Consider the following 24,615-nt stretch of genomic DNA (forward strand, 5'->3'; position numbering starts at 1 on the left):
CACCTAGTTAATTCGCATTCTAGTTGACACAGTTGTTTGTATATGTATTACTTTGCCTCCTATTTAAAAGACTTCTTATTCACAACAGATACAGGCGCTTACATTAAGGCATTTCTTTGAGAACATCAGCCAGTCACACACTTCCTGCTGCTTTAAATATATATCAGCAAGAAGTGACAGTGCCCTTTGTGACACATGATTTATGATTTCGCAGAAAAACAGTATATTGGGCTGCATAGAGAACTGAAAGTTGGCTTGCTCATAGCTGAGATAAAGCTAGATCCATTGGGTGCAGAATTTGCTCCCACTTAAGAGGAAAATGGCATTGGGAGAAAGGCAGGCCCAGTAGCATCATGCAGCATCTTTGGCCTCCATGCCCATTGCTGTGTTGGCACCTTCCCTGAGTCTCCTGTGCCAGCAGGCTTGTACCTACTGTTTTAATTTCCCCCAAAGCCTCTAAGGCAGGCATAGGCAAAGTCGGCCTTCCAGATGATTTGGGACTATAACTCCCATCATCCCTGACCACTGGTCCTGTTAGCTAGGGATGATGGGAGTTGTAGTCCCAAAAACATCTGGAGGGCCGAGTTTGCCTATGCCTGCTTTAAGGCTATCAATGGCTACTAGCCACGATAACTATATACAGTGGTACCTCGGGTTAAGAACTTAATTCGTTCTGGAGGTCTGTTTTTAACCTGAGATACCACTTTAGCTAATGGGGCCTCCTGCTGCCACCGCGCCGCCACCGCACAATTTCTGTTCTCATCCTGAAGCAAAGTTCTTAACCTGAGGTACTATTTCTGGGTTAGCTGCATCTGTAACCTGAAGCATCTGTAACCTGAGGTACCACTGTATTATATTCAGTATCACAGCCAGGATGCCTATGAATACCAACTTATGGGGGACATGAGTGGAAGAGTACTATTGCCCTCATGTCCTCTTTGTGGGTGTTGATCTGTTTCAGAAGAGAGTTCTTCTTATGTTCTTAGTGTTGCTCCAGAGAAGTGTGGGAACTTCAAACCATGTCTCAAAGCTTTCTGGTGCTGATCGCAGTGCTGCTGCCGCCACCACCACCAGACTGGCAAAGCTGGAGGGCCCCACCCAGGACTCTTTGCTGAGTTCTGTCTCAAACCTCAAACATTGAGCATATATATTTCTTTATGAAAACAAGTTCTTCCCTGGGAGGAAATGCGGGTCACTGGAAGGTGAGATACCTCACCCTGCAAAAATCATGTTTGAATCCCCCGCCCCCAACATTCTTAATGTTCAAAAGGTCCACATGAATTTCTCATGCTCTGATGTGCTCTTTTTTCCACATTTGTTCTGGACTAGTTTTAAAGTATGAGAGGTTGGAGAGAAAAATTCTTTAACTAGGCTGCTAAATTCCCCTCTCCCCCACTTTACTTTTGTGTGGATTGCAACCCTTTAAAAAAGGGAAGTAGCAAAGCTATATAAGTTTATTAGCTACAAGAATGTGCCATGTTAGTGACAAGAAAGAAGTTACTACTCAATATTTTTAGTCAACTATTTACCTTTCCCCAATTGTTTAAACTATTGTGATGGAACTAAGATTGCTTTCAGAAGCTCTTGTATTACCAAACTGGCTTGAATGTAAGCCACAGTCCCCCCCCCCCAAATTCTGCCAGGGAAAAGTTCAAGCGCGGCTTATCATTGTGACCTTATGCCACCAGCAAAGGTCCCCCACCCAGGAAACAGCCCAGGACAGCGGGGCAATGGCACGCAGCCTGCCCACTGCTCCCAAGCCTCCTCCGAGCTGTCGGGGTGGGAGGCTGTTGGCAAAGCGGCACGGCTCCCCCCCCCCGAGAACCGCCAGGAGTGCGGAGCAATGGCGCACAGCCTGCCCGCTGCTCCCAAGCCTCCCCTGAGCCTCTGGAAAGAAGGGGGAAGGGGAGGGAGACCACCGGCAGGAAGCAGCCCGGGGATTTTCTTTTTTTCTCCTCCCCCTTCAATTTTAAAGGTGCGCCATATTTGTGGGTACGGGTTATATTTGGGCCGATATGGTATTCTGGTCTGTTGTTTGGCTTCACAAATTGTGCAGTTGGTCAAGCCTTTTCTTCACTAAGCATCACCTGTAACAAGGTTTTTTCTTGGTTACACCCCATGGTTAATTTGGAAAGAGCTTACGAACAAGCCTGGGTTTGGATGACACACCAAGTCAAGAGTAGGGAACTTTTCTGGCTCCATGGGCCTAGATCATTATCAGGATCAGTCTCACAGGCCATATTTAACAGGTAGATAGCCACTGACCTGTCAATTACCCAGTGGCACAATGATGTCAGGTGCTGCTGAAATGAAGGGGTTTGTTGTTTTTTAAGCAGGCTCTGTTTTGTCCTTGGATGAGCAGGGGTTAAATCCTGCTGCTTTGGTTGTGCACCCCGTTCCCTTCTGGGAACAGGAGCATGCAGTTAACACAGAATTCTACCTTACCCACCTGATAACATCATAATTCATATCAGTTAGTGGACAGGTAGGTATGGTTTGGGGAAAACGGACTTATGGGCCAGCTTGGACCTTCTGACATGCCCAAACTGGCCCATGGGCCAAAGGTTCCTCACCTCTGTACTAAGCAATACATTGGCTTGGTTCATGGCAACAAAGCAGCAAATAGGATCAGAGGTGTGTGACATTCTGCTCTCTGGAAGCCTGCATATCTGTGTGAAGTTAAACTTTGGCTTGGCATGACACATGAATCAGGCCATTATGCCCCTTTGATTTCAGTAGGAAAAAGTTTAGCATGTGCTTAAGTTACCTGTTTAGGCTGGTGGGTGAATTGCACCCAACACCATTTTGAACTGACTTTTTACTCATTTACAGCTATTTTGTAATTTCACTGTTGTAGTCACAGGCTGGAAGCCAATCACACAGCTTGCCAAAATATATTAGTGCAGAATTGAATATGCTTATTTATCTGTATATATACACACACACACACACACACTATATGTTAAGAAACTATTTTATATGTTTTTCATGTGAATGAACAGTGTACATTTCCATTTTGTATTTGTAAACATTATTGATATTCTAATTCATGAAATGGAATCCCTGTATAAATAAAAATCTCTATTTTAATTTTTTTTACAGAATGTGAAAGATTACTTAGAATGCGGCCTGAGCAAGTCTTATAGCGCATCTAGTAACACCCTTGGCATAGATCTCTGGAGAGGAAGAAGATGCTGCTCTGGTAATTTGCAGTTGCCACCACTGTCCCAAAGGCAGAGTGAAAGAGCAAGAACACCAGATAACATTTCTAGACCTACGACTTTGCCCCTACTGAACCTTCCCAGCATTGCCATTACCACTTACCAGGATAGGTAAGTTTCTCGAAGAGAGATTACATCTGGGAAGTTTGTTACGTATTATCTTAAGGCCTTTCTTTTGTTAGAAAGACTGTTTCATAACAAGAAATGCTCGTGTTTCAAAACCGACCGGATTTCCATGGCATGTGCATTTTATAAAAACCATTCAGAGGTGAAGCAGTTTACCACGCACTCTTCTAGAATTTTAAACAAAGTTGCTATTTTAGGAAACTTTATTCCTTGATCCTTTGACCATGTTAAGTGTACATCTAGAGCCATGGAATGCTGAAACGATGAGGGTAAAAGAGAATTGAGGAGTAGTGAGGGTGAATTGGCTTTCTAGAGCTTCTAACAGTTTGTTGCAGGTCCTACTTGTAAAATATTTTTCCAGTATAAAGATGCAATATATATATGCTTGAAATCTTAATGCTAATTTAATTACTGTATTGCTGTATTTTGCCTTTATAATATCTTCAAAAGGTTTTAAGAATAGCAGTCCATATTCTCAAGGAAACTTTATCTGAAAACTTTCCAGAGACTATTAGAATATATTTGAGGGCATGAGCAGAATGTGTATCTTTCAGCAAGATCTACTTAATGAATTCTGTTGGATGTTAGTGATGCCTTGTTCAACAAAAATTCATGGGGGGCGTGAAGCCGTTTCCTTTCACAAATCCAAAATGAATAGCAAGGAAAAGGCATGTGTCTTTTCTTAGCATACCCAATGCATTATGTTTGAACAGCTTGTCTCCGTTTGCCTTTAATCTGTATGTATAGCTTTCTATTACTTTAGAAAGATGAAACATTCTTTGATCTTATTACCTTTGCATACATTTATTTTAAAAACTTAAAACTTTTCCAACCTGGATATGTTGCAAAATCCCAACACTATTAATGAACAGGTTCAGTCTAAAGTATGTTACTTAAAGTCTTAAATGGCTCAGGACTGCAATACCGTAAGGACAGCCTCTCCCCTTATGAACCAACCCAGACCCTGCAACAATCATCTGAGGCCCTTATTTGTGTGCCTCCTCTATGAGAAGTTTTGAGGGTGGCAACATAAGAACAGGCTTTTTCTGCCTTGGCTCTATGCTTGTGGGATATTCTTCTCAGGGAGGTTTGGCTGGCACCTTTAGATGCCAGGTAAAAAAACACCTATCTTCTCCCAGGCCTTTGACTAGTTAAACCATTTATGGCCTCACTTCATTCATGGGAGTAAGAAGCATCCATCAGTTATCCTGTCACCCTGAACGATGATGTTATTCCTCTTCCTCTGAAAGAAAGAGAGAGGCCTGGAGCTGTGTTTCCCCCATCAGCTGTATGGTTCGCCAACAGACTATGATCATTTCAACAGTTTTATAGTTCAGTCTACTCGCTTCCCAGCTGAAAAACCTTTCCGCAGCCTCATATGTGCTAACAGACTCACACCCTGCCCACAAAAAAACCCCTCTCACTTTTGAACAGTTGGTCATAAATATTCCATACAAACTGAGGAGCTGAGCCAAGGGTGTTTACTTCAGGTTTTTCCTTTGGTTGCATTTATTTGATTTGAAGGGAAAGTGTAGATTGGCAAGACCAGTGTTGATCTGAATATCTAGCTGATCTTTGCTTATATTTGATTTCTCATTCATCTCCTTACAATGATAGTAAATGAATATCCAAGGCTGGCTTTGGCAGCCTGAATAAGTGTATAGATTGCCATGAATATGCGGTATGTGGGATTGGGTGAAAGATAAAACGCAGGTGTTCCGGTCTTACCAAATTTGTTATATGTTCTACTTAACTATTTCCATCCTTAAAATATACTATTTCCAGAAAGAGCAAGCCCCATATGGTTGTCCTTCTACGCACTTATGATTATAGATTTGGCACAGTTTTAACACTTTCTCCTTTAAAAGATGTAATAAACAAAGTTCATGTGCATTTTTCTTAAAAACAGGTTCTCGTTTAGTTTTAGCTAAGTCCAACCAGAAATTACTGGTTCGTGATTAGTTCTTTACAACACAAGAGGGCATTGCTGCACCTCTTTTCTGATACAGTATGCATTTAATAAAATATCTTCAAACTGGTTACAGCCATCATGGATGAAATATCTCCTTATTTGTGTTTTAAAAGTATTATTGAATTAGCACTGGCTTGTTTTTTGGGGGGATTTTAAGTTTCTGATATACGGCAGTATAGGTCATGTCAGATTTAATAGGCATTGTGCAGCAGAATCCTAAACCTAAGTGTCATTACAGAATGTCTGCTGTAGTGTCACAAATACCTTTTCCGGTAAAATACTGCACAGTTGCCTTGGAGCAGTGAGCCAAACCCTCTCCACTCTTCTCATTCCCAAGCGTCGGCACCTGTTTACATGATGGGTGTTGGAGATGCAATGCTTACCCCTTCATTTGTCTGTGATTACATAAGTGCACACCCCCAAGTGTTTTTTAAGTTGTTTGTGCACTGGTTGTAATGACAAGCACCTGCAGAGGATGGATGTAGTGAAGGGAAACTGCACCTGAGGAAGAGCTTGGACATTTCGAGATATGCGTGAGATAACTTATACAATTTCTTTTCAACTCCCCACGCAGATTCATAAACTCTTATTTCTTGATGCCACTGCATTTTGAAAGGGAAGGCTCTTCTGTTTATCTATGCTTCAATTCTGCTAAACAATGTGAAATGAAATAAAATTGGAACAGAGGCAGGTGGGTACAGCTAGAAAATTGTGGCGTCCTTGCCTCACAATAGACACCTCTTCATGCTGTGATGCAGTCCACTTACTCCATAGCCAAAGTGAAAAATAAGATTGGACTGTCTATGCATATCAAGACTCAAGTTGTTGTTGGCATCCGTCTGTCTCAAGGGACAGTGGAGTGTACTTCTGAGGGTGAAGCCAAACTGCTGGGGAATCACAGCACCTACCATGGCTGCAGAGACTGGTAACTTGTAGCTGCTGCCGCCTCTTACATTGTTTTTTTGCTGCATTAGCAGCACCAAAGTGACCTCTTCAGGGTGCAAGCCTGGGCAGTGTGTATGGAAGTCCTGGGCTGCCCAGATTAGAAGCCCCCTCTCTTGGCATGACTGATGTGGTCCAAAGGAAAGCAGAGCAATACATTCGGCACCGGCTAAGCTGCAGGAGTTGCTAGAAGGAGGCAACTGTTTTAGGATTTGTGTAAGGTTTACACCGTAGCCTTTTCTTCTTCTGAAGATGTCCCTCAAGGCATTGGGTACAGATTTTTCCTCAAGGCTTACTCCCAAAACCTACAGCATGAAATGGGTATTGCCTCAAGGCAGCGAATGTTTAGGATCAGAGCTTTTCTTCTCCTAGATGGGCTACCATCCCAGGTTGAAGAGCTCCATCTGTCCATCTTTCCCTGTAACTATCTTCTTGACTATTGGACCCATTGTTGGTCTTGTCCACTCAATCTGCCAGATGAGGGTTTGAGACCCATCGGCTACACTCACCTGGTTTAACAGGCTGGTAGAAGCCATTTCCCACCTGTGGCTGCTGTCACTTGCTGACAGCTTCTAGGAGCCATAGGTGAGAGCTGAGTGTAGGGTAAGGGCTAGTGTTGGACCAACTACTCCAGAAGGAGCATGGCATGTCCCCCACAAGAGGTGCTACCCCTCCCTTAACACCCCTCCCCAAATACTCAAGAATGTTGAAGGAAAGAGTGTGTGGAAAAGCTTTCTTGTGCATATTGTCTGCAACATTAGCATTTCTTGGAACTGGCATTCACATTTTATATTGACTGGGTTTTTCAAAAGTTACATCAAAGTGACTCATTAATCATTGACATCTTCAGAAAATCTCTTGGCAATTAGTCATGTTTTTAATCATTCTGGCAAGCTTTCTGGCATGTGACTTCTGATACTGCAGGTCAATTTTTATCCTGTTATGTGTTGCCTTAAAACACCGTCTAGGCACCAGTATGAATTTATGTATTATCATTATCAAAACATATATTTTTACAAATTGTGCAAAACATATATACTTATTTCTCTCACGTAGATAAATTGGAGCTAACAAAATATATTTCCCTATGCTTGAATTGGTAGTCTATGTACATTCTATGCATTGGTAAGAAAGAAAACAGTGTGAAAGGATCAACATCTCATTCTAGATGGTTAACTTAGTTGCAGTTACTTTAAATAAGAATGCATGTGCTGCTAGGTAACTCACTTTAATGGCATATCAAACATAATACAGGGTCACTGCCTCTTTAAGAAGATGCTGAAGTGAGCGTCGGAGTTTCTCATCTTAACAAAAGATAAGTCTATTACACTATGAGGCTCCTACCTCACTTTCACTCCCCCAGTTATCACTCATTAACTAGGCACCGTGGACCATACTTGCACTGCTCAGTCACATCCACAACTTCTTCCTTGTGGAGTCTGCCAGGCTTCGGTCAGAACCTCGGCTGCAGTTTCCCTCTACACTGATTTAGCAACGAAGGTTGCTTCAAAAGCTATCGTGCTGAAACTTAACTACAACTCTCTTATCAACCATCGGATAGTCTCCAGTTGATCTACTGTATCTTCCCTCAAAACCTGTAAAGTCTTAAAAGGGCTTGGGGCCCAATACCTGAAGGAGTACCTCTTCCTATACCAGCCTGCCAAGGTCTTAAGATCACCAGCAGATGTACATTGTTTTTCCTTAATGGAGAGGGTTGTTTCACCCGCCCCCCCCCCCCCGTGTTGGAGTCATGACTTTGGGATTCCCTTTCCAAGGAGCACATCTGGCAATGACATTAAAGGCTTTTAAACACAAGGTGCTTAAAACAGGTGCTTCCTGTTTGGGAAGCTTAGATAAATTTTGGAATTCTGTCTTACTCTGCTGTCTGCTTGTTTCTTTCTGTTTTTCTTCTTCTCTTACTGTATTTGTTAAGTTTATTTGCTGGTTTTAAATTGTCTTTCTATGTTGTGTGAATTAGTTTGATTCATAGTTTTGTACATCACCCTGGGACCTTTTGATGAATAGCAGTAGGGTATTTATTTATTTTAAAATATTTCTTACATTATTAAAGATTGAGATGATCTTCTATTGGGAAGTATGCAAATCTCTGCTAAAGGGAGTTTATAAGGGCCTAATCTGGCATTCCTGACTTTCAATAAAACAAGGAATCTGGTTTGGGTATATGAGGTTGCTTCAGAGAAAGGTCCAACAGGAATGAGTCCACGTGTAGGAGCTTCACCCATGCTGTTCAGTGGCCATACCTATCCTGTCTTCAGGACATCCAGACATGAATGATAGCATTTGGAAAGATGCTATGTAGCAGAACTCAAAATGTTTGCTCCCAGTTTGTGTGCTCATTTTTCATATTTTCAAGGGCCATTTATGACACGTATCAGACCCAACAAGTATCAGGTTTCATATACCCGCTGCTATGCAAAACTAACATCTAACACATGGTTGCCTGACACTGGCAGAGTGAACTGGGCCACACTTATTTCTTGCACAGCAGTTACCTGTATCCAGCATTATCTGAAGGAATCCCCAAGTTTGAAGGTCGTTTTATGTACTGTTTAGAATTGAAACTGATATGATTCCAGTAAAGAATTCACATATTTGGTTTTTTAAATTAATAGAAGTGCAGAAGGGACCAAACATATTGTGGTAGTAACCAAATAATTTAGTCACCCAGGGTGTAAAGGGTTAGGAGCCTCTCAAAGAGCCAGACAAAGGTTGCTTTGGCTTTCTAGAATTGGATTGCAAGAAAGGTTACCTGTTGCTGCTGCTTCCTGCCAGCAAGGTTCCTCAGTGGGTATTTTTTGTTAAGATTGAGCTTGTTATGATCCTCTCACTTCAAGAATCTCTGTTAGAGGTGCTGCAGTTGCCCATATAAAATCGAGGACTTCATGGGGCAGAAGTTGTTGTTTTTATCCTTGCTTTTTCTGGTTAGCCTATGGAACATGAGGGATGAGAAGCAGCAAGCTTTGGTTAATTATTACATGTGCAAGAATTGTAGTAAGGAAACACAAGAGGTCTGGATTTAAACAGTAGTTAAAGCTTCCTTCCTTACCCCAGTTCTTTGTAGAAATCGAAGAAGTTGGAACAGAATTCAGTGATGAAAAAATGTTAGGGGTGGGTTAAAATGAGCAAAATGCTGGAGTATAAAGAACAAAGTGTAGAGAGTACAGTGGTACCTCAGGATGCGAACGGGATCCGTTCCGGAGCCCCGTTCGCATCCTGAATAGAACATAAGATGCGACAGTGCATCTGCGCATAACGTTTTGCGGCTTCCGCACATGCGCGTGATGTCATTTTTAGCGTCTGCGCATGTGTGAGTGGTGAAACCCGGAAGTAATGCTATCCGTTACTTCCGGGTTGCTGCGGAGCGCAACCCGAAGCGCTCAACCTGAAGCACATTCAACCCGAGGTATTACTGTATGTCAGCTGCTTACCAACATTTGAACTCCTAAGAAGGCAATTAGCATTATGTTATATAAGCCAGGAGTGTGTGGAACTGATTTATATGGTGCCACATAAATATAGCATAGGTTTTTAAATACTGACAAATATTTTTCTAATACCAGTTCAGTGATATTGTCCATACAGATTAGTTAATGTTTTAGTCTTGATCTATGCTTGTTTGGTAAGGTTTAGAGAAGCCTTCCTCAACCTGGTTCCCTCCAGATGTTTGGGGCATGTGGGGTGGGGAGAGTGCTGTTGTGCTCAGGTCCTGCATTTGGGCTTCCCATAGGCATCTGGTTTTGCTGCTGTGGGAAGAGAATGCTGGATTAGATGAGCCGCTCATCTGATCCAGCAAGCCCTTCTCATGGACATACTAACAAGGGCTGATGGAAGTTGTAGTTCAAAATATCTGGAGGGAACCAAGTTGGAAAAGGCTGGTTTTGGATGACAGGGAAGCTTATTTTTCATTTTGCACATATCTGCACACACACACAAACCATTTTGTCCTTCAATGTCTGCCATGTTTTTCTTTAGAACAAGGTGACATTTCTTAAAAAGAAAAAAATAGATCATGTGCTGTTTGTAACATCTAATGTACTCCATAGGAAAATGGTTTTTAATTACAATCTACTGTTTCTGGACAATATAAATGATAGCTTAGTTTGGAAAAGAGAATTACTATGATTATCGCAAGTTTCCTTGACAACCAAGTAGATATCGTGAATGTTGAATTGTTTTAGAGCTGGATATAGACTTGAAGACTTCATCTAGGAAAAAATATTTCGGTGTGCTTTGGGGGCTTCTTTTCTTAAAATGGAGATTACCCTGAAGCCTTGCCCCAAATGGTTAGGAATCTTATTGGTTTCAGCATAGACCTTGATATGTGTTGAACACAATTACTCTCTCTTGTCATTTATGCCTTCTTTAAAAAAAAAATCTGAAAGGCATGTCCACTGAACTATGGAAATATGCCAACAAAATGGGAAAGTATTCCTTGCATATTGAAGTGAAAGGTTATATGCCTTTTGGTCATGTTTACTGCTATTTAGCTTGGCATAGCTCACCGCAATAACATATTTCTATTCTATGAAAGTGTTCAGAATAAATATTTGTGATAAATTTCTTGCCATGACTGTGCTTTTTGTAAAGCCAACAGACCAAAACAGGAATTATTTTCTTGGACGAGAGAGAACTTGAATTTAATAATGCCAGGCAGGAAATAAATGAGTTAGATCTAGCATCTGTGGCTCAGCCAAATATTAGGACAGGGTATTGGACATACTGCTTTGTGCTTGCTTGCAATATAAGTTTTGTTCACATTATCCATGTTGTTTTCCCACAACTGTTGGTCTTTAACTGTGAGTACCCGTACAAAGTATGATCAAGAAAATTCAAAACCTTAAGCCACCATTTGAGCCAAGGTAAGTTAAAACAAAGGTGGGAAGGTGGTAAATAAAGATGAAAGGATGTAAAAGTCCTGCCCACAGATGAGAGCCATTATAGTCAGTTTTCATCTGCACATTTTTGAGCACATTGCAGTTTGAAGTGGAAAAATCTGCCTGTCCACTCAGACTAGCGTCTTATTGTGATTGAAAACAATAGAGAAGTTTTTATTATATCTATGATACATTTCATAAGATACATCTTAAACTGAATTTTGGATAGCCCATTTCTAAATTGTAAGGTTCAATAAAGAAATGAGAAATTCGGGTCAGTTTACACTTCAATGCAAAAATTTCTGACTTGCACTCCTGAATGAATATGTGAACCAAAGTGCAGTTATCCTTTAAAATTATCATATTTTAAAATTTCCAGTGCAGTTCTCCAACCACATATGTAGCAAGATGTGTATATTAGGGGAAGGTGTTCATAAAAATGCATATACTAGTGAAAATAACATACAAAACTCATTATATTAGGGAAATTTGCTTGCAAAGATACGTATATCGAAAGCAATTCGCAAAATGCTGATGAATTTTTGTGAAAATGTTTTTTTTTAAGTGCCGACAGGTGTAGAATTGTGGAGAACTAAGAATGGAAAAATGAGAAATTGAGAGAAACCAAAATATCACAGGAGTATCAAAGTGCAAGTAGATAAATAGGTCTGGCGGGAAGGTAAATGGCGTTTCCGTGCGCTGCTCTGGTTCACCAGAAGCGGCTTAGTCATGCTGGCTACATGACCCGGAAGTTGTACACCGGCTCCCTCGGCCAATAAAGCGAAATGAGCACCGCAACCCCAGAGTCAGCCACGACTGGACCTAATGGTCAGGGGTACCTTTACCTTTACCTATTTTAATGGAAATCAAAAACAACTAAAGATCCTGGGAAGGCTGTCCTTTAGAAATTGACTTAAGTCCTGGTTTTCAGCCATTTTCTTTTCAGAATTTCTTAGCTGTGCTTAAATCTAGTGCATGTTGCAGGTACTGTAGCATATAGAATCATATCAAGAAACTAATTGACAAAGAGTTAATTTGTGCTGTCTGTGGTTTATCAGTAAAGTCATTTTAACTGAAAATATACAGAGAAGTGTTTTGGCTGTCTATATTTAGCTTTCATCAGTTGCTGTCACAGATGAATATCTTGGATCTTTCAGCTCAGCAGGAATATTCTCTGTTTAGGGTAGCTGCATGAGTATGGTATGATTATTATCGTTTAGCGTGACGATAACCCCCTTATATAATCACATGAAACACTTGTGGGATTATTTACTACAGGTTGTGGTTTAAAATGTGAATAGATGATTCTGCTTGTTTGGACAAAGGCAGCTATGTCTTCGTTGGGAATGAAATTTATTGTTTGGGTACGCAATAGGCTCGTTATTGCTGCGGAAAATCATTCCAAGATGCAGTGCAGGTATCTGAAAATACAGAAAGCTCTGGATACAGGTAGCTGCACATGCAGAGGAAGAGAATATGTTTTAATGATTCTCTTACAGTAATGTACTCCCAGCAAAAGTAAAGTGGGACAGCTCGAAGTGTATCTAAAACTGGGAGAGCTGTTTCAGCAGGACTAATTAGCAAAAGAATTGAGCTGCTGAAAAAAATCAGTGCTTAGATGCAGCCCACAAAATCCTAAAATAGTAATAACCATATTTAGGGGGAAATGCTTTAAAAAAAGAGGGGAAAAGAATGTGATCGAAATGAAATTTTTTGAGCTGAAATGAGGACAGTGGAAACATTTTATAACATTGCAAGTTTGAATCATGGGATAGTTTTCTAGGGAATGAACTGTTGTGAGCCTAAAACATCTGGTGCATATAACAATTTATAGAGAAGTCACTAACATGTATTTATTAACTTGTATCCTCATCCAAAAACTGGTTGAAGTAGAACATATAAATTAAGCCATTATAGTCAAATGCAAGAAAATAGAGTTATATCTGTGTGAACCAACATACTGTGGCTTGTTTGGGTTGGGATTGTGTATTAGCCACTTTCATTTGCATATATACCATCAATTTGCAATGTGTCCATGAGAAATGATCTTCTGCATATTCATACCAAAGTGTATGTGGGAAATTATCTTCTATCTTGTCATAGCTACATGACAATCTTATGTTAATGATGAGAAACAACATCAGTTCCCACTATTTTAGAATCGGATGCTAAATTGTATGAATATGCAGTAGTGGTCAAGTTAGCAAAATTACTATAAGCTTTATCACAATTGGAAATCTTTTTTTGTTTTGTTTGTTTTTTGCAGAATAAGGCTAACACTCCTGAAATGTAAATAATTTCTTTTAGTGGCTGTAACTCAAAATATGTTTACATAGATATGAGATATGCACACTTGTTCTTAAAACAAAATTACACAGATACAAAATACACATCATTAGTTTTCTACTCTTGAGATGTTCTGTTCCGTGAGTCCAAGTACAGGCTGGGGAAAAGGATTGACTGATGCCCCAAAGAACCTAGTTGCAGGGATTCCGAAGAACAAAATTCTAGAGTTTTTAGTTCTAGAGCTGTATTTATAGAGATCTGTCAAGAGACTTATGCATAGCAATGCAATGCAGGGTTCCTGGCCACTGCTGCAGGATGGACACTGAAGCACCAAGCATTATGACTTTGTCTGTGAAGGGCTAGTCATGTATGGGTTACTTAAAAGAAAAGCTGCAACAATAGCCCAATCAACCACTCCGGGTTTAGAGGCTCGTTCCCCACTGCCATTCCCTCTCCCAGCTTACTAAACCAAAAGCAAAGGCTCAAGCAAGCAGATAAGCATATAGGATCTCCTTTTACAGCTTGCACCGATGATTCCCCTGACTATCAAGATGGTGTTTATAGGCCTTCCAGGACATTTGGACCATTTGGTTCTATTCACGAGGTTGCAAACATGTGGACAGTCCTACCATTCTGGGAGAAGTCAATTAATACTAAAAAACCCAAAAAAACTTTTACACCTCATTTAAGATGTAATTATCTTGGCCTGAAGAAAAAGTCCATGAGCCCATATGCTCCTTTCTCCTTCTCTTCTTACCCCTCTTCCTAGCCTGGCTTGTTAAAACCACAGCTTCCCATGATCATATAATTGTAGAGTTGGGAGGGACTCTGTGGATCATCTAGTCCAACCCCCTGCATGCAGGAATATGAAGCTGTCCCCTATGGGGTTCGAGCCGATGACCTTGGTGTTATCAGCATCATATCCTATCCAATTGAGTTGTCTGCCGGCAGTGTAGTTTAAGCACTGCTTACAAACCAGGATATGAAACATGGATCAGACATACCACAGTTTATCAGCCCAAGATTGTTGTGTCTGAACCATGTCTTAGTCACTCACAATTGCCCACTGCATATCAACAAATAGCATAAAGTCCTGGAGAGGCCCTAGATGCACATTTGGTCAGATAAATACAGGCTAATGACATTAATGATGGGTATTTCAACTTCTTTTGGAACTCCAGCCCTGCCTACCCGCCAGCCATAACTTGTGTCTAGCAGGCAGCCACCCTCAAACACTAGTTAATTATTGAGACGACTTGTCCTGTGTCTCCCCCCCAAATTGCTATGGCCAGAAATTTCAGCCACCATCATATGAACATCGTCAAATGCCACTGCCTTGACTGATATTTTGTTCCCACATTCTCATTTCAAAATATACTTTCAAATCTAAACACTTAAAAGAGCTTATTTTCAGTTGCAATTCATTTTATGGTCCAGCTCTACCTTCCTTACACTGCTTTTTATTTTTAAGGCCTATGGCCCTACATGCCCTATCTATATTCCTGTTTTCAGCTTCCATCTGGATTCTGTCGTTACAAGCATGTAATTCTAGTTTGAATCTTTATTTGAACCTTCTTACTGCAAACAGTCTCCAAGTGGTCCCTTTCAGCAAGTCTGTTCATGGTTCTAACTGAATTTAAGGCTTGCAGAATTTAGGAATGTAAGGCTGCGGAGGAGATGGTGATGCCTAAAAGCATTGCTGCATTGCACTACTTATGCATTTGAACTATATATAGCAGAATTTAAACAGAAAAATGAAGGAATCCTGATGTGCTTCTCTTTCCAGTACATTATTTGAAAAATAATGAATCAGACAGATTTTCTAGCAGCCGTATTTGACACAAACATTAGCCTTTCTTTCTACTTTTTAGCCCATTCCCCCAAATGAATCTGTAGGGTGCTTCGATGGCTTTTATGTAACCGGTAACAGATGCCTGGAGGTACATAGCAGTTCTGTACTTCATCTGCTCTTCCTATAATCTGGAATTGTACATCTGAAGATAATGCTAGACAATACTCTGTTCTACATGAAGAAGAGTTCTGCATAACTTAAGCTGCTATACCAGAAGTATTTGGTCATATATATATATATATATTGCACTAGGTGCCCTTTCCTCATCTGTCTGCCTTACCTGAGATGTCGGTAAAAACCCAATTAACATTTCTAAAAGCCCACGGCTGAACATCTATCCCAAAAAACTCAACTACATTACAATAGATTGTATTGGGTATTTGTGGTTCAGCTTCTTCTAGGATGTTAGTTGAAACACACATGTGGTCATAGTGATCAGAAGCCACTAACACTTGAGAACTGTTTAGTGGCAGGAACTATTTCACTTTAGATACGTAATGGATATGTATCTGTCAAAGTTGCTGTTTCATTTGTATCTCATTATTGGATGACAATCACAGGAGAGTTGCTTGGAATGGTCAAGTTAAGGGATGGAAACAGCAGTCAAAATTGACACATCAATGTATGCAAACCGCTTTCTGCTTGCTCCCCGGTGCTGTATCAGAATCTCCAATTATTGAAGTGTGTCTGCATGTATATATTTTTCTCTGTGGAAAGCTTGCTTGGATTTTGAATTCATTAGTAAAAAATACATCTGTGCACTTCAGAAGAGAATCCCCAAAGCAGCCCACATCACATCCTGCCAACTGTGATTACCCATTATGAATAATAGAGCAGACGGTTAAATATTCTTTGATAAATATTCTAAACCAACTAGATTCAAACTTGCTGAGGAAGTTCTCATTGAGAGAACACCAGCTACAATTACATTAGCTCCTGCCTGCTTTATACTTCAAATAGTAATTTACATACACAAACACACACCACCACCACATGCATATGTTTTTGCCATACAGAAGAATATTCTTGGTGCAATAATAGCATTTAGTATTAGTTTCTGTTCCATGGCCTGAGGTTACCTGTTGGGGAGTGGTGTGCATGTGTACTTTGTGGCACACCATGTCAGCATGCCAGATATATTTAAGCCCATTATCTTCTTCATCTTCTGTTTTTTTAAGGAAGTAAAATGAGAGGAAGCCAGGGAGAAGCCTGGATTTGATATCGCTAAGGAACCCCTCTAAGTGCAAGTGATGGGTAAGATCTACAGTGGATCCCTTTGGGTAGCTACCCTGAATTTATATGTCACTTGATGTGATGTGGCTTATGACAATGGCTGGCATACACAACCATAGAAGCAAAGCTAGCTATCTGAGATAACTGAGCAAGGAATATGAAACCATGTAGGAAGACGGACCGCAGGAACTAGGCCAGAGGAGGAAGGATCCAGAGTTCTTTGCTCAAGGTTTCCTGCAAGAGTTGCAGACCCCTCCTCCATTCTAAGGTTGCAAAGGGGAGCACCGAGGAAAGAAATGGATACCATCCTGGGTGCACTAATTTACTTCAGATCCTTCCACAAACAGGAATCCACACATGAATAATTTTTATGTCAATACCATATTAAATTGAACATGGTGAGCGCAATTCACTGCAAACTTCTTCTACCCTTCCCTGTTTCAACCAATGGAAATTACAGTACATGATCAACTTCCATTCAGGTCAGAATGGGAGAAGTTCTGGTGGATGGTGGAAATTCAGATGAACTTTCTCCAGTTGTCAGAAATGGCTGGGGCCAAGAAACAAGGTCTGTGTGAGTGACATGGACCCTTTAGCGCAGTTGAGGTATTACTATTCTGCGACCATTTGGAAGTGCAGTTATAACTTGGTTCTATACAGCACATAATATACTGTCATTTTTACCATTACACTCAATAAATTACATTCATATTTGCTGTTTACCTATTTATTATTTGTACTTATAACCATGGGTTAGTTTTTTAAAAATTAAAACCCCCAAACAACTAATGCAAAATAACAAAACAGAAGCTCAGATCCATGCTTGTCAACAACGGGAATGATTGAAGCCATTTTTTACTGAGAAGTAACTCCCTACTTTCTAGAAAGTATATTTGGAACTATTTCCTTTAATCACCAATTGTCTCCCTGGTGGTTGGAGTTTAACATTCCTTATATAGCTAAAATTGCCTTTCCTTTCCTTTTTCTGAACTAGCATACTTTAAGCCCCTGCTCTCAGTTGTTTAAGGATTGTCAATCCCAACCATTTTTTCATCCTCATTTATTTGCATACTTTTGTAAAAACAAGTAATAAAAATTATCGCTAGCCATTGTGCGCCTGCTGTTCCCTTCCTCAGTAGCAGCAAATTGTAGCGGTTAAGGGGAGATGGTGCCAACACTATTTACGCTTCTGGGTAGCATGGTTCAGTCCCTAAGGATTCCCAGTTTTCCTCATGTGGAACCTTGTGTATAAATGAAACTGAACATTTTGGTTTCCTTCAGCAGCTAACTGCGCAGTCCCTTTCTCTTCTACCCCTTCTTGCACTGCTCCAAGCAATGAGATGCATGTCTGTCATTTTACCTGCCCACAGTGTACAGGCTGGTTTTGCAGTTGTGTTGTAGATTCTAAAAAGTCACCACAAATCAGCTCTGAAAAGACATGCAAGTATTTGACAGTGGCGTGGCCTGGATATTCTGTAGAAAGGGAATCAATAAAGGATGGCAATTCTACACAAAACAAAAGGGTAAATTAAATCCAGGATTAGGGGTCAGATGGATTCTTGAGATGTTTTTTATGTCTTGGTCATTTTGTTCCCCCTGGCCTGGATTCAAGCTGAATCTTTACCACTCAGCTGTATCTGACTTGCTTCAAAACTTAATTTTTGACTTCAGTTTCCTGACTCTTCATACAGCAGCTGCCTGAGGGGCAAAGCATTGATCATTCTCATGATTCATGAAATCTAAAAGACTCATGCTTTAATTAAAAGTAACTTCAGTTTGTCATAAGAAGGGAGTTGATAGAACAAATGGATTTTCTGTTCAACTACCTGATTTTGGCATACATCTTTTCTGCAACAGCCTGTTCTTAGAAGATGTCCACTAAAAGAGTGATGCATCTTCATGGTTGTTAAAATAAACATGAAGTTTTGTCCAGCCATCAGAGACACTTCAAAGAGTTGAGTGGGATTAGTTATGTGGGATGTGTACTTTAATCAACTTGAAATCCCAGTTCTGTGGTGGGCTAATGTTTGCTGTGGGGAATAATAATTTGCATTCTTATGGATTGATAATTTCTCCCTTTTGAGCAATCAAACCTTGTTTTCACTGAATCATACAGTTTATAACTATTCATGTACTGCAGTTTTTGGTTAGCCCACCATCTTGGAAATGTCAAGCAAAAGATGAGGAAGGTCCTCAAAATATGTTGCCTGTTTTTAAAAGAGCTTTTCAGAGGCTGGCTTCTGGAAGCATTCAGCTGTGAAGTAGCAGATGTTGCAAACAAGCTGTGGGATGAGGAGAGTGGGAGAATTCTTTCTCACAAAATACAAGAAAATGGGTTCCGCTTGTTCTACAAATAGTCCTCCTTCACCCAAAATCTATTTGCATCAGGATAATATTGCTCATAGTTACACCACCACCCCCCGTCCTCAGCACCAACCCCTTTTTCTTACTCTGAATTAAACATTCTACAGGAAATATTCCAAGTACACCAAAAAGATTTTGTTGTACAGCTTTTTGTCTAATTAACAAGGCTCTCCTAGTTATTTCTATCTTCTGTGGACCCATAGCATTGTAGCAGAGTATGGTTGACATCCTGCACATTTTAGAAAAAGGTTGATCATCATGTTTATGTGAGGTACTCATATATGACAGCACAGACACTTGCAAAGCTTTGTGAAATAATGCAGGATGATTTACCACACTCTGCTGATTACAAAGAACTGAACGGGCTGCCAGCCAACTATACATGCTTCTGTGAAGGTTGTCTCCAAAGTGTGCAGTAAGCCTTTATAACTGCAGAAGCATTTGTAGCTGCCTTACTCCTTCTCCTCCTCCTGGAATTAGTACTGTTTCACTTCTGTAGTGTCAGCACCCACAGTTCTGAAATTTAACTACAGCATATTTCTTTTCCTCTTGATTGCACATAATGACGCTCCAAGCTGAGAAAACCGTGCTTATCTTCATTCACTTGGTAAATATTTTTGATATGTCCTCAATGCCAAGCAAGCCATACATGCACAGTTCTGGATTGGTAATTTCCATCTACTAATACTCCCTCTGATTTACTGGCATCCTTTAAGGAATAATATTGTAGCTGATGGATACAGAGATTTCTTTGCATTTTCTTTGTTTCAAGTTTGCATTATCAGGTTTTCCCCCAACTGCTAGATTGTCACAGGTAACTGCTTATCTTCCTTTTCATCAGAAATAATAAAAAACCTTCTATATATAATTGTCTACCATGGTACCCAAGATACTCTAGTTGTCACCCCAGTGTTTGAACAAGAAACTGATTGAAGTGCAGGGCAATTTTTATGCTGCCTTAGAAGGCACAGAATCTGATTCACTTAACCTTAATTGCAGTGGCTCTGCTGGGCTAGTGAAAGTAAACAGCAGCTAAATGTAATTTTGGCTATCGCCGCAGGCAGATATTATTCCACATACTGTATACCCAGAAGAAATGTACTGATCAGAGAGATGCTATCGGTGGGTTCCTCCTGCCCACACAGCTAGGTAGGTTCTCCACCTATAAACATAATTATAGGTAGCACCTATTCAGGACAGATAGTGTATAAGATCGCAGTAATGATAATCATAACTCTGCAAACTGCCTCGCAGTCTTTCTCATCTTCATCATAGACCTTTGAGAAGTGTAACAGCACTGGTTGTGAGCTGACTTGCTGAAGACTGCCCAGATACTGGACCCAATCTGTGCAGGTTGAATTCCAGCCATATTTTCTCTCAGCGTTCATTGCAAGCAATTGCTTGTACTAAAAGCTGGCATTGCTTTGCTAAATAGAAACATCATTTGCATGGAATTTTCCAAAGCTTCCTTTCTGGGTTTGGGTGATGTGGGGGAGCTAGTGTTATCTTATCTATAATTTGTTTGAAATCACCCCTTTTTTTTAGTTGACAGGGTTAGCATTATCTTTTGGCTTTTAGAGAACATTGTGCTAAGAAGATTCCTAGCAGCTGTTATATGAAGTTTTCCTTTCTTTTAGTTTGACTCATTGTTGCTAATCCCTTTTAGATGGTACAATGACCTAAGTGACAGAAAGAGGAGCCTTGTAACTAATTTTATCCAAATAATGTGCTTTCATGGAATGTACCTTCTGGGAGAAGCACCCAATTACTCTGCCATCAGTATTGTAAAGAGTCAATGAAACCTCCCATCTTTCCCCAGCAAGGCATACAAAATACTTCAATGTTGTGCTCTGCCACACCAATATAGCATGATACTTTAGACTTATAACTATGCAGATAGTGAGAGAGCTTTTAATGTTGAGAATCTTAAGTAGAATTCATAGTTGTTGATAATTCTATGGAGATAATAACCAAAATATGAAAATCTAATTGGATCAAATTTTATTGTGAAATTTGCTGGTTGCTTTTGAAGATGCGAATCCTGTGAAATATCAGAAGGGTAACTGCAGTGGTTTCTCCCACAAGGATAGCTTGTTATAGTTTTAGGATGGATGAAAATGGATTTATTCTAGGCTATGTATACACTAATTAATTGTGAGCACAAAAAGGTAGTTTACTTTAATTTGGCATTGTTCATACTTGTCCTCAACATTCAGTCTAGATTTATTTTATCATCCACAGGGGTTGAAGTGGATACCCGAAAACCCTCCCATTGATTAGGTTATGCAGACTTTTTCCTTCTTCACATGCCCTCGGTTAATGAAGAATGAGGTGGCATTGCGGACTTGGTGTATGGCCACCCACAATGTAATTAGGAAGGTGTAGATACACACACATTTGCCATCATCAAGACTGCTTACATCCGTTTTCATCTGTTTCACAATAATATTTTGTTTTTTGGGAGTGAAACCAGTTTCTCAAGAGGCAGTTGGGGAGGAGAGAGAAATGTGCAATAGATCTAGATTGTGTGCAGACTAGGGACAAGAAAAAAACAAGTCCTGCTTATCCATTGGTTCTAGGATTAAATGTTGTGTTTACACAGCTGAAGTGTTTTGCAGGCAATCGGCCTGAAAATTGCAGAAACGAGAGAGAGGTACCACTGGGCAATAGACCTGCTAAATTGTAAATAAGTAGGTCCTGAGGCTTTTGTGTGGGGCACATTTAAAGTAGTTAGGGTGTGTGTAGGATGGGAATTTGCCTAATAATTCCTTTTGATTATAAGTTAGAGCTGTCATGTACAAAGGAGATCCTCCCTCCCTCCCTGCCACTCCTGGGATGGGGAGCGTCTTGGCATAAGCTTAGAACAGACGTTTCACTCTTGCAGAACTCCCCCCTCTTCCCAAAGCACTGGGATTGGAGAGTACTGGTAAAAACATTCCACCTGGGCTCTTCCTCTGCACCCCCTCTCTATTCTGATGTTTGCTCTCTCTTCCACCATCATCTCAGCCTGGCATCAGGGTAAGCTTACAGATGCTATTTTCCTTGCAGAAGATACTTCTCTGCAGTATTGTTTTTCTTTTTGGATTCCAGAGGAGCTACAAACTGCTTCTACTTGTTTCTGGTTCTACTTGTGCTTCCTTGTAGAGATCCCACGTCACCTCTGACAAACCCAAAATACTGAGGAGGGATCTCACTTCACCTTGTGATTCAGGATGTGTCCAAATCTGATTTGCATTCCTACTTTTGCCTATAATTCCATTCCATTCCACATGAATCTGCAAAATTAAATCTTCTCAAAAAAAATTTCTTGGGCTGCATGTTTCCTCACAAAATATGCGTGTGTATTTTGATGGTTTTAAATTGCTGATACCTGCGTTGCACCATTTGGAGAAGTGAATAAGCCAGTCCTGATCCACCCTTTAATTTCGATCTATGTGGTCCATGCTATTTATAAAGGAATTTGAGAATATCGTATTCCTGAAACATCTCCAAAGAGGGTACCATTTTCCTGCCTCCATTATCTGAGTACTATTTTAAAACAGATTCCAGTTTCTGAGCAAGAAGAAACTATTCTGCTTTCATTGTGAAAAAAATGTCTTGTGAGCTAGTTACTTGTTTTCTTTTCCTTATGGATTCTTTCATCAGTAAAATTAGGAGGTGGCATTATTAAGGCCTTACCATGGAGCCTTTCTGCTGAGTTGCATTAACAGTTGTAACCTAATTAATTTGTTCCTTTTCAAGGCATGGCGATGCTTTCCTTATCTGCAAAACAGATAAGCCACCAACTCACACATTATGACATAGGTGTTTGTTTTTTCTCTTGATACAAGCTTTAATGCCCATTTCTGAAAAAGTAACAAGCTGGGAATATAATAGCTTTTTCAACATGATCTGAACGACTGAGGGAACTAAAAACCGTGACAGTCACCACTATATAGAGAAGCGCCAGAAAGATATGCAAAATTAGGTGTTTGCTTCTAAATTGAAACACAGCCCTGAAATGAGATTACACTGATTATAAGAGTTAAATGGATAGATCAGAAGCCTGGTGGGAATGGTATCCTAGTTCTGCTATGTCTGAGATGTAGCTCATATGTGGGAATGAATGTCTTGTGTGTATTATAGCCTCAGCACTCTAAACACAATTAATCCCTCTCTCCTCCCCACCCCACACTTTAAGGTAGGACTGGTGAACTGCTGGCCCTCCCAACCAAAGCTTTTGAAAAGGGCTACCCTTCTTCCTATTTTGCCAGCAGTGGTGACTAACATTGGAGAGGGCATGGTTTTCTTCAGCTGATTCTCTTACACCCTCTGAGCTTCCCAGTTGTGTTCTTCTACTTCCTCCCCTGACTTCTGAGACCCTGTGATATGGTGCTTACTGCAGATCTTCCAAATTCTCCCAAAGCAATCCCCCCCCCCCCAATGCTGCTCTCATGTGTGGTTTGGGAAGAAGAGGTGAAATGTAAGGGGAGGTTGGTTGAGATAAGTATTTCCTCCCTTCCCCTGCCACATGTTTAACCCCTTATTTGCAAATCAAACCATTGCTTCCTGCTTGGTCTGGCTCAGATATATGCGAGAAAGTCAGTGTGTGTGGAATGCAGATTGGCTGGGGTGGGTGAATGAGAGTGATGGGCAGCTTCCTGCTCAGCCTTTAAGCTGAGTTGCCTGGAGACGAGTCCAAGAAAGGTGCTCCCTTCCTGTCCTAGGACTCACCGCATGATCAATCTTCAGCCTTGGGGAATGAATTTTTTTTTAAAATTGTTTAAGTAAGGGCTGGAAGGGGAGCGATGAGCATCTCCTGTGACTCATGGATGGCTTCATTGTAGTGGCCAAAGAAGGTCTTGTTGTCACTTTATCTGATTTCAAATACCACAAATAGTGATTAGTGGTGGCATCTTTGCAAAATCCCCCATTGGAGGCAGCAGTGAGGAATTTGGGACACTGTTCCTTTGTGTCTAGACTGAATGTAGGGCAGTCATGCACAATTTGGCCATGCCTTAAGAATGTGGGTTAAACCACAGAGCCTAGGGCTTGCCAATCAGAAGGTTAGCGGTTCAAATCCCCGCGATGGGGTGAGCTCCTGTTGCTCGGTCCCAGCTCCTGCCAACCTAGCAGTTCGAAAGCACATCAAAGTGCAAGTAGGTACCACTCCGGCAGGAAGGTAAATGACATTTCCGTGCGCTGCTCTGGTTCGCCAGAAGTGGCTTAGTCATGCTGGCCACATGACCCGGAAGCTGTACGCCGGCTCCCTCGGCCAATAAAGCGAGATGAGCGCCGCAACCCCAGAGTCCGCCATGACTGGACCTAATGGTCAGGGGTCCCTTTACCTTTACCTAAGGTTTTGCCTTGGTTTGAAAATGCTATTCTTCTGTCAGACGTGTATTATGTGTAAAACGTTGGTATTACTCTTTCTAAGTGTAATATTGCACAATACATTAAATAACTACCCCCCCAGCTTTATTCAAATTTAGCGCATTTGCCCTTCATTGGCTATCAGTGGAGGCAGAAAGAAGAGAATAATGTAAATGTTTGTCTATTGATCCACATATTGCATTTTCAACAAGCTAAAAAGCTACTCATTTTCCATTGGTGTAAAAAATGCATTGATAATGCAAAAAATACCCCCTGTGAGAAACCTTTTGCTGGTGAAAAGATACAACAATAGTGGCAGCTCAGGAAAGCACACTTATGTTTCTTCTGCATGTTTCCTGCTGCCTCCATATT

General features: G+C 40.7%; 1 protein-coding gene across 1 annotated transcript in view; it reads left to right on the top strand.

Moving 5' to 3' along the window:
- PDE4B (phosphodiesterase 4B) overlaps positions 1–24,615 on the top strand; it is a 256,742-nt gene that overhangs the window by 39,810 nt on the left and 192,317 nt on the right. Inside the window, exon 3 of the mRNA XM_083742993.1 lies at positions 3,103–3,332. Within this exon, the coding sequence (XP_083599119.1) occupies positions 3,103–3,332 (230 nt within the window). The remainder of the gene's footprint in view (positions 1–3,102; positions 3,333–24,615) is intronic.

Source organism: Podarcis gaigeae (assembly GCF_964106915.1).
Source record: "Podarcis gaigeae genome assembly, chromosome: 6".
Classification (NCBI taxonomy): domain Eukaryota; kingdom Metazoa; phylum Chordata; class Lepidosauria; order Squamata; family Lacertidae; genus Podarcis; species Podarcis gaigeae.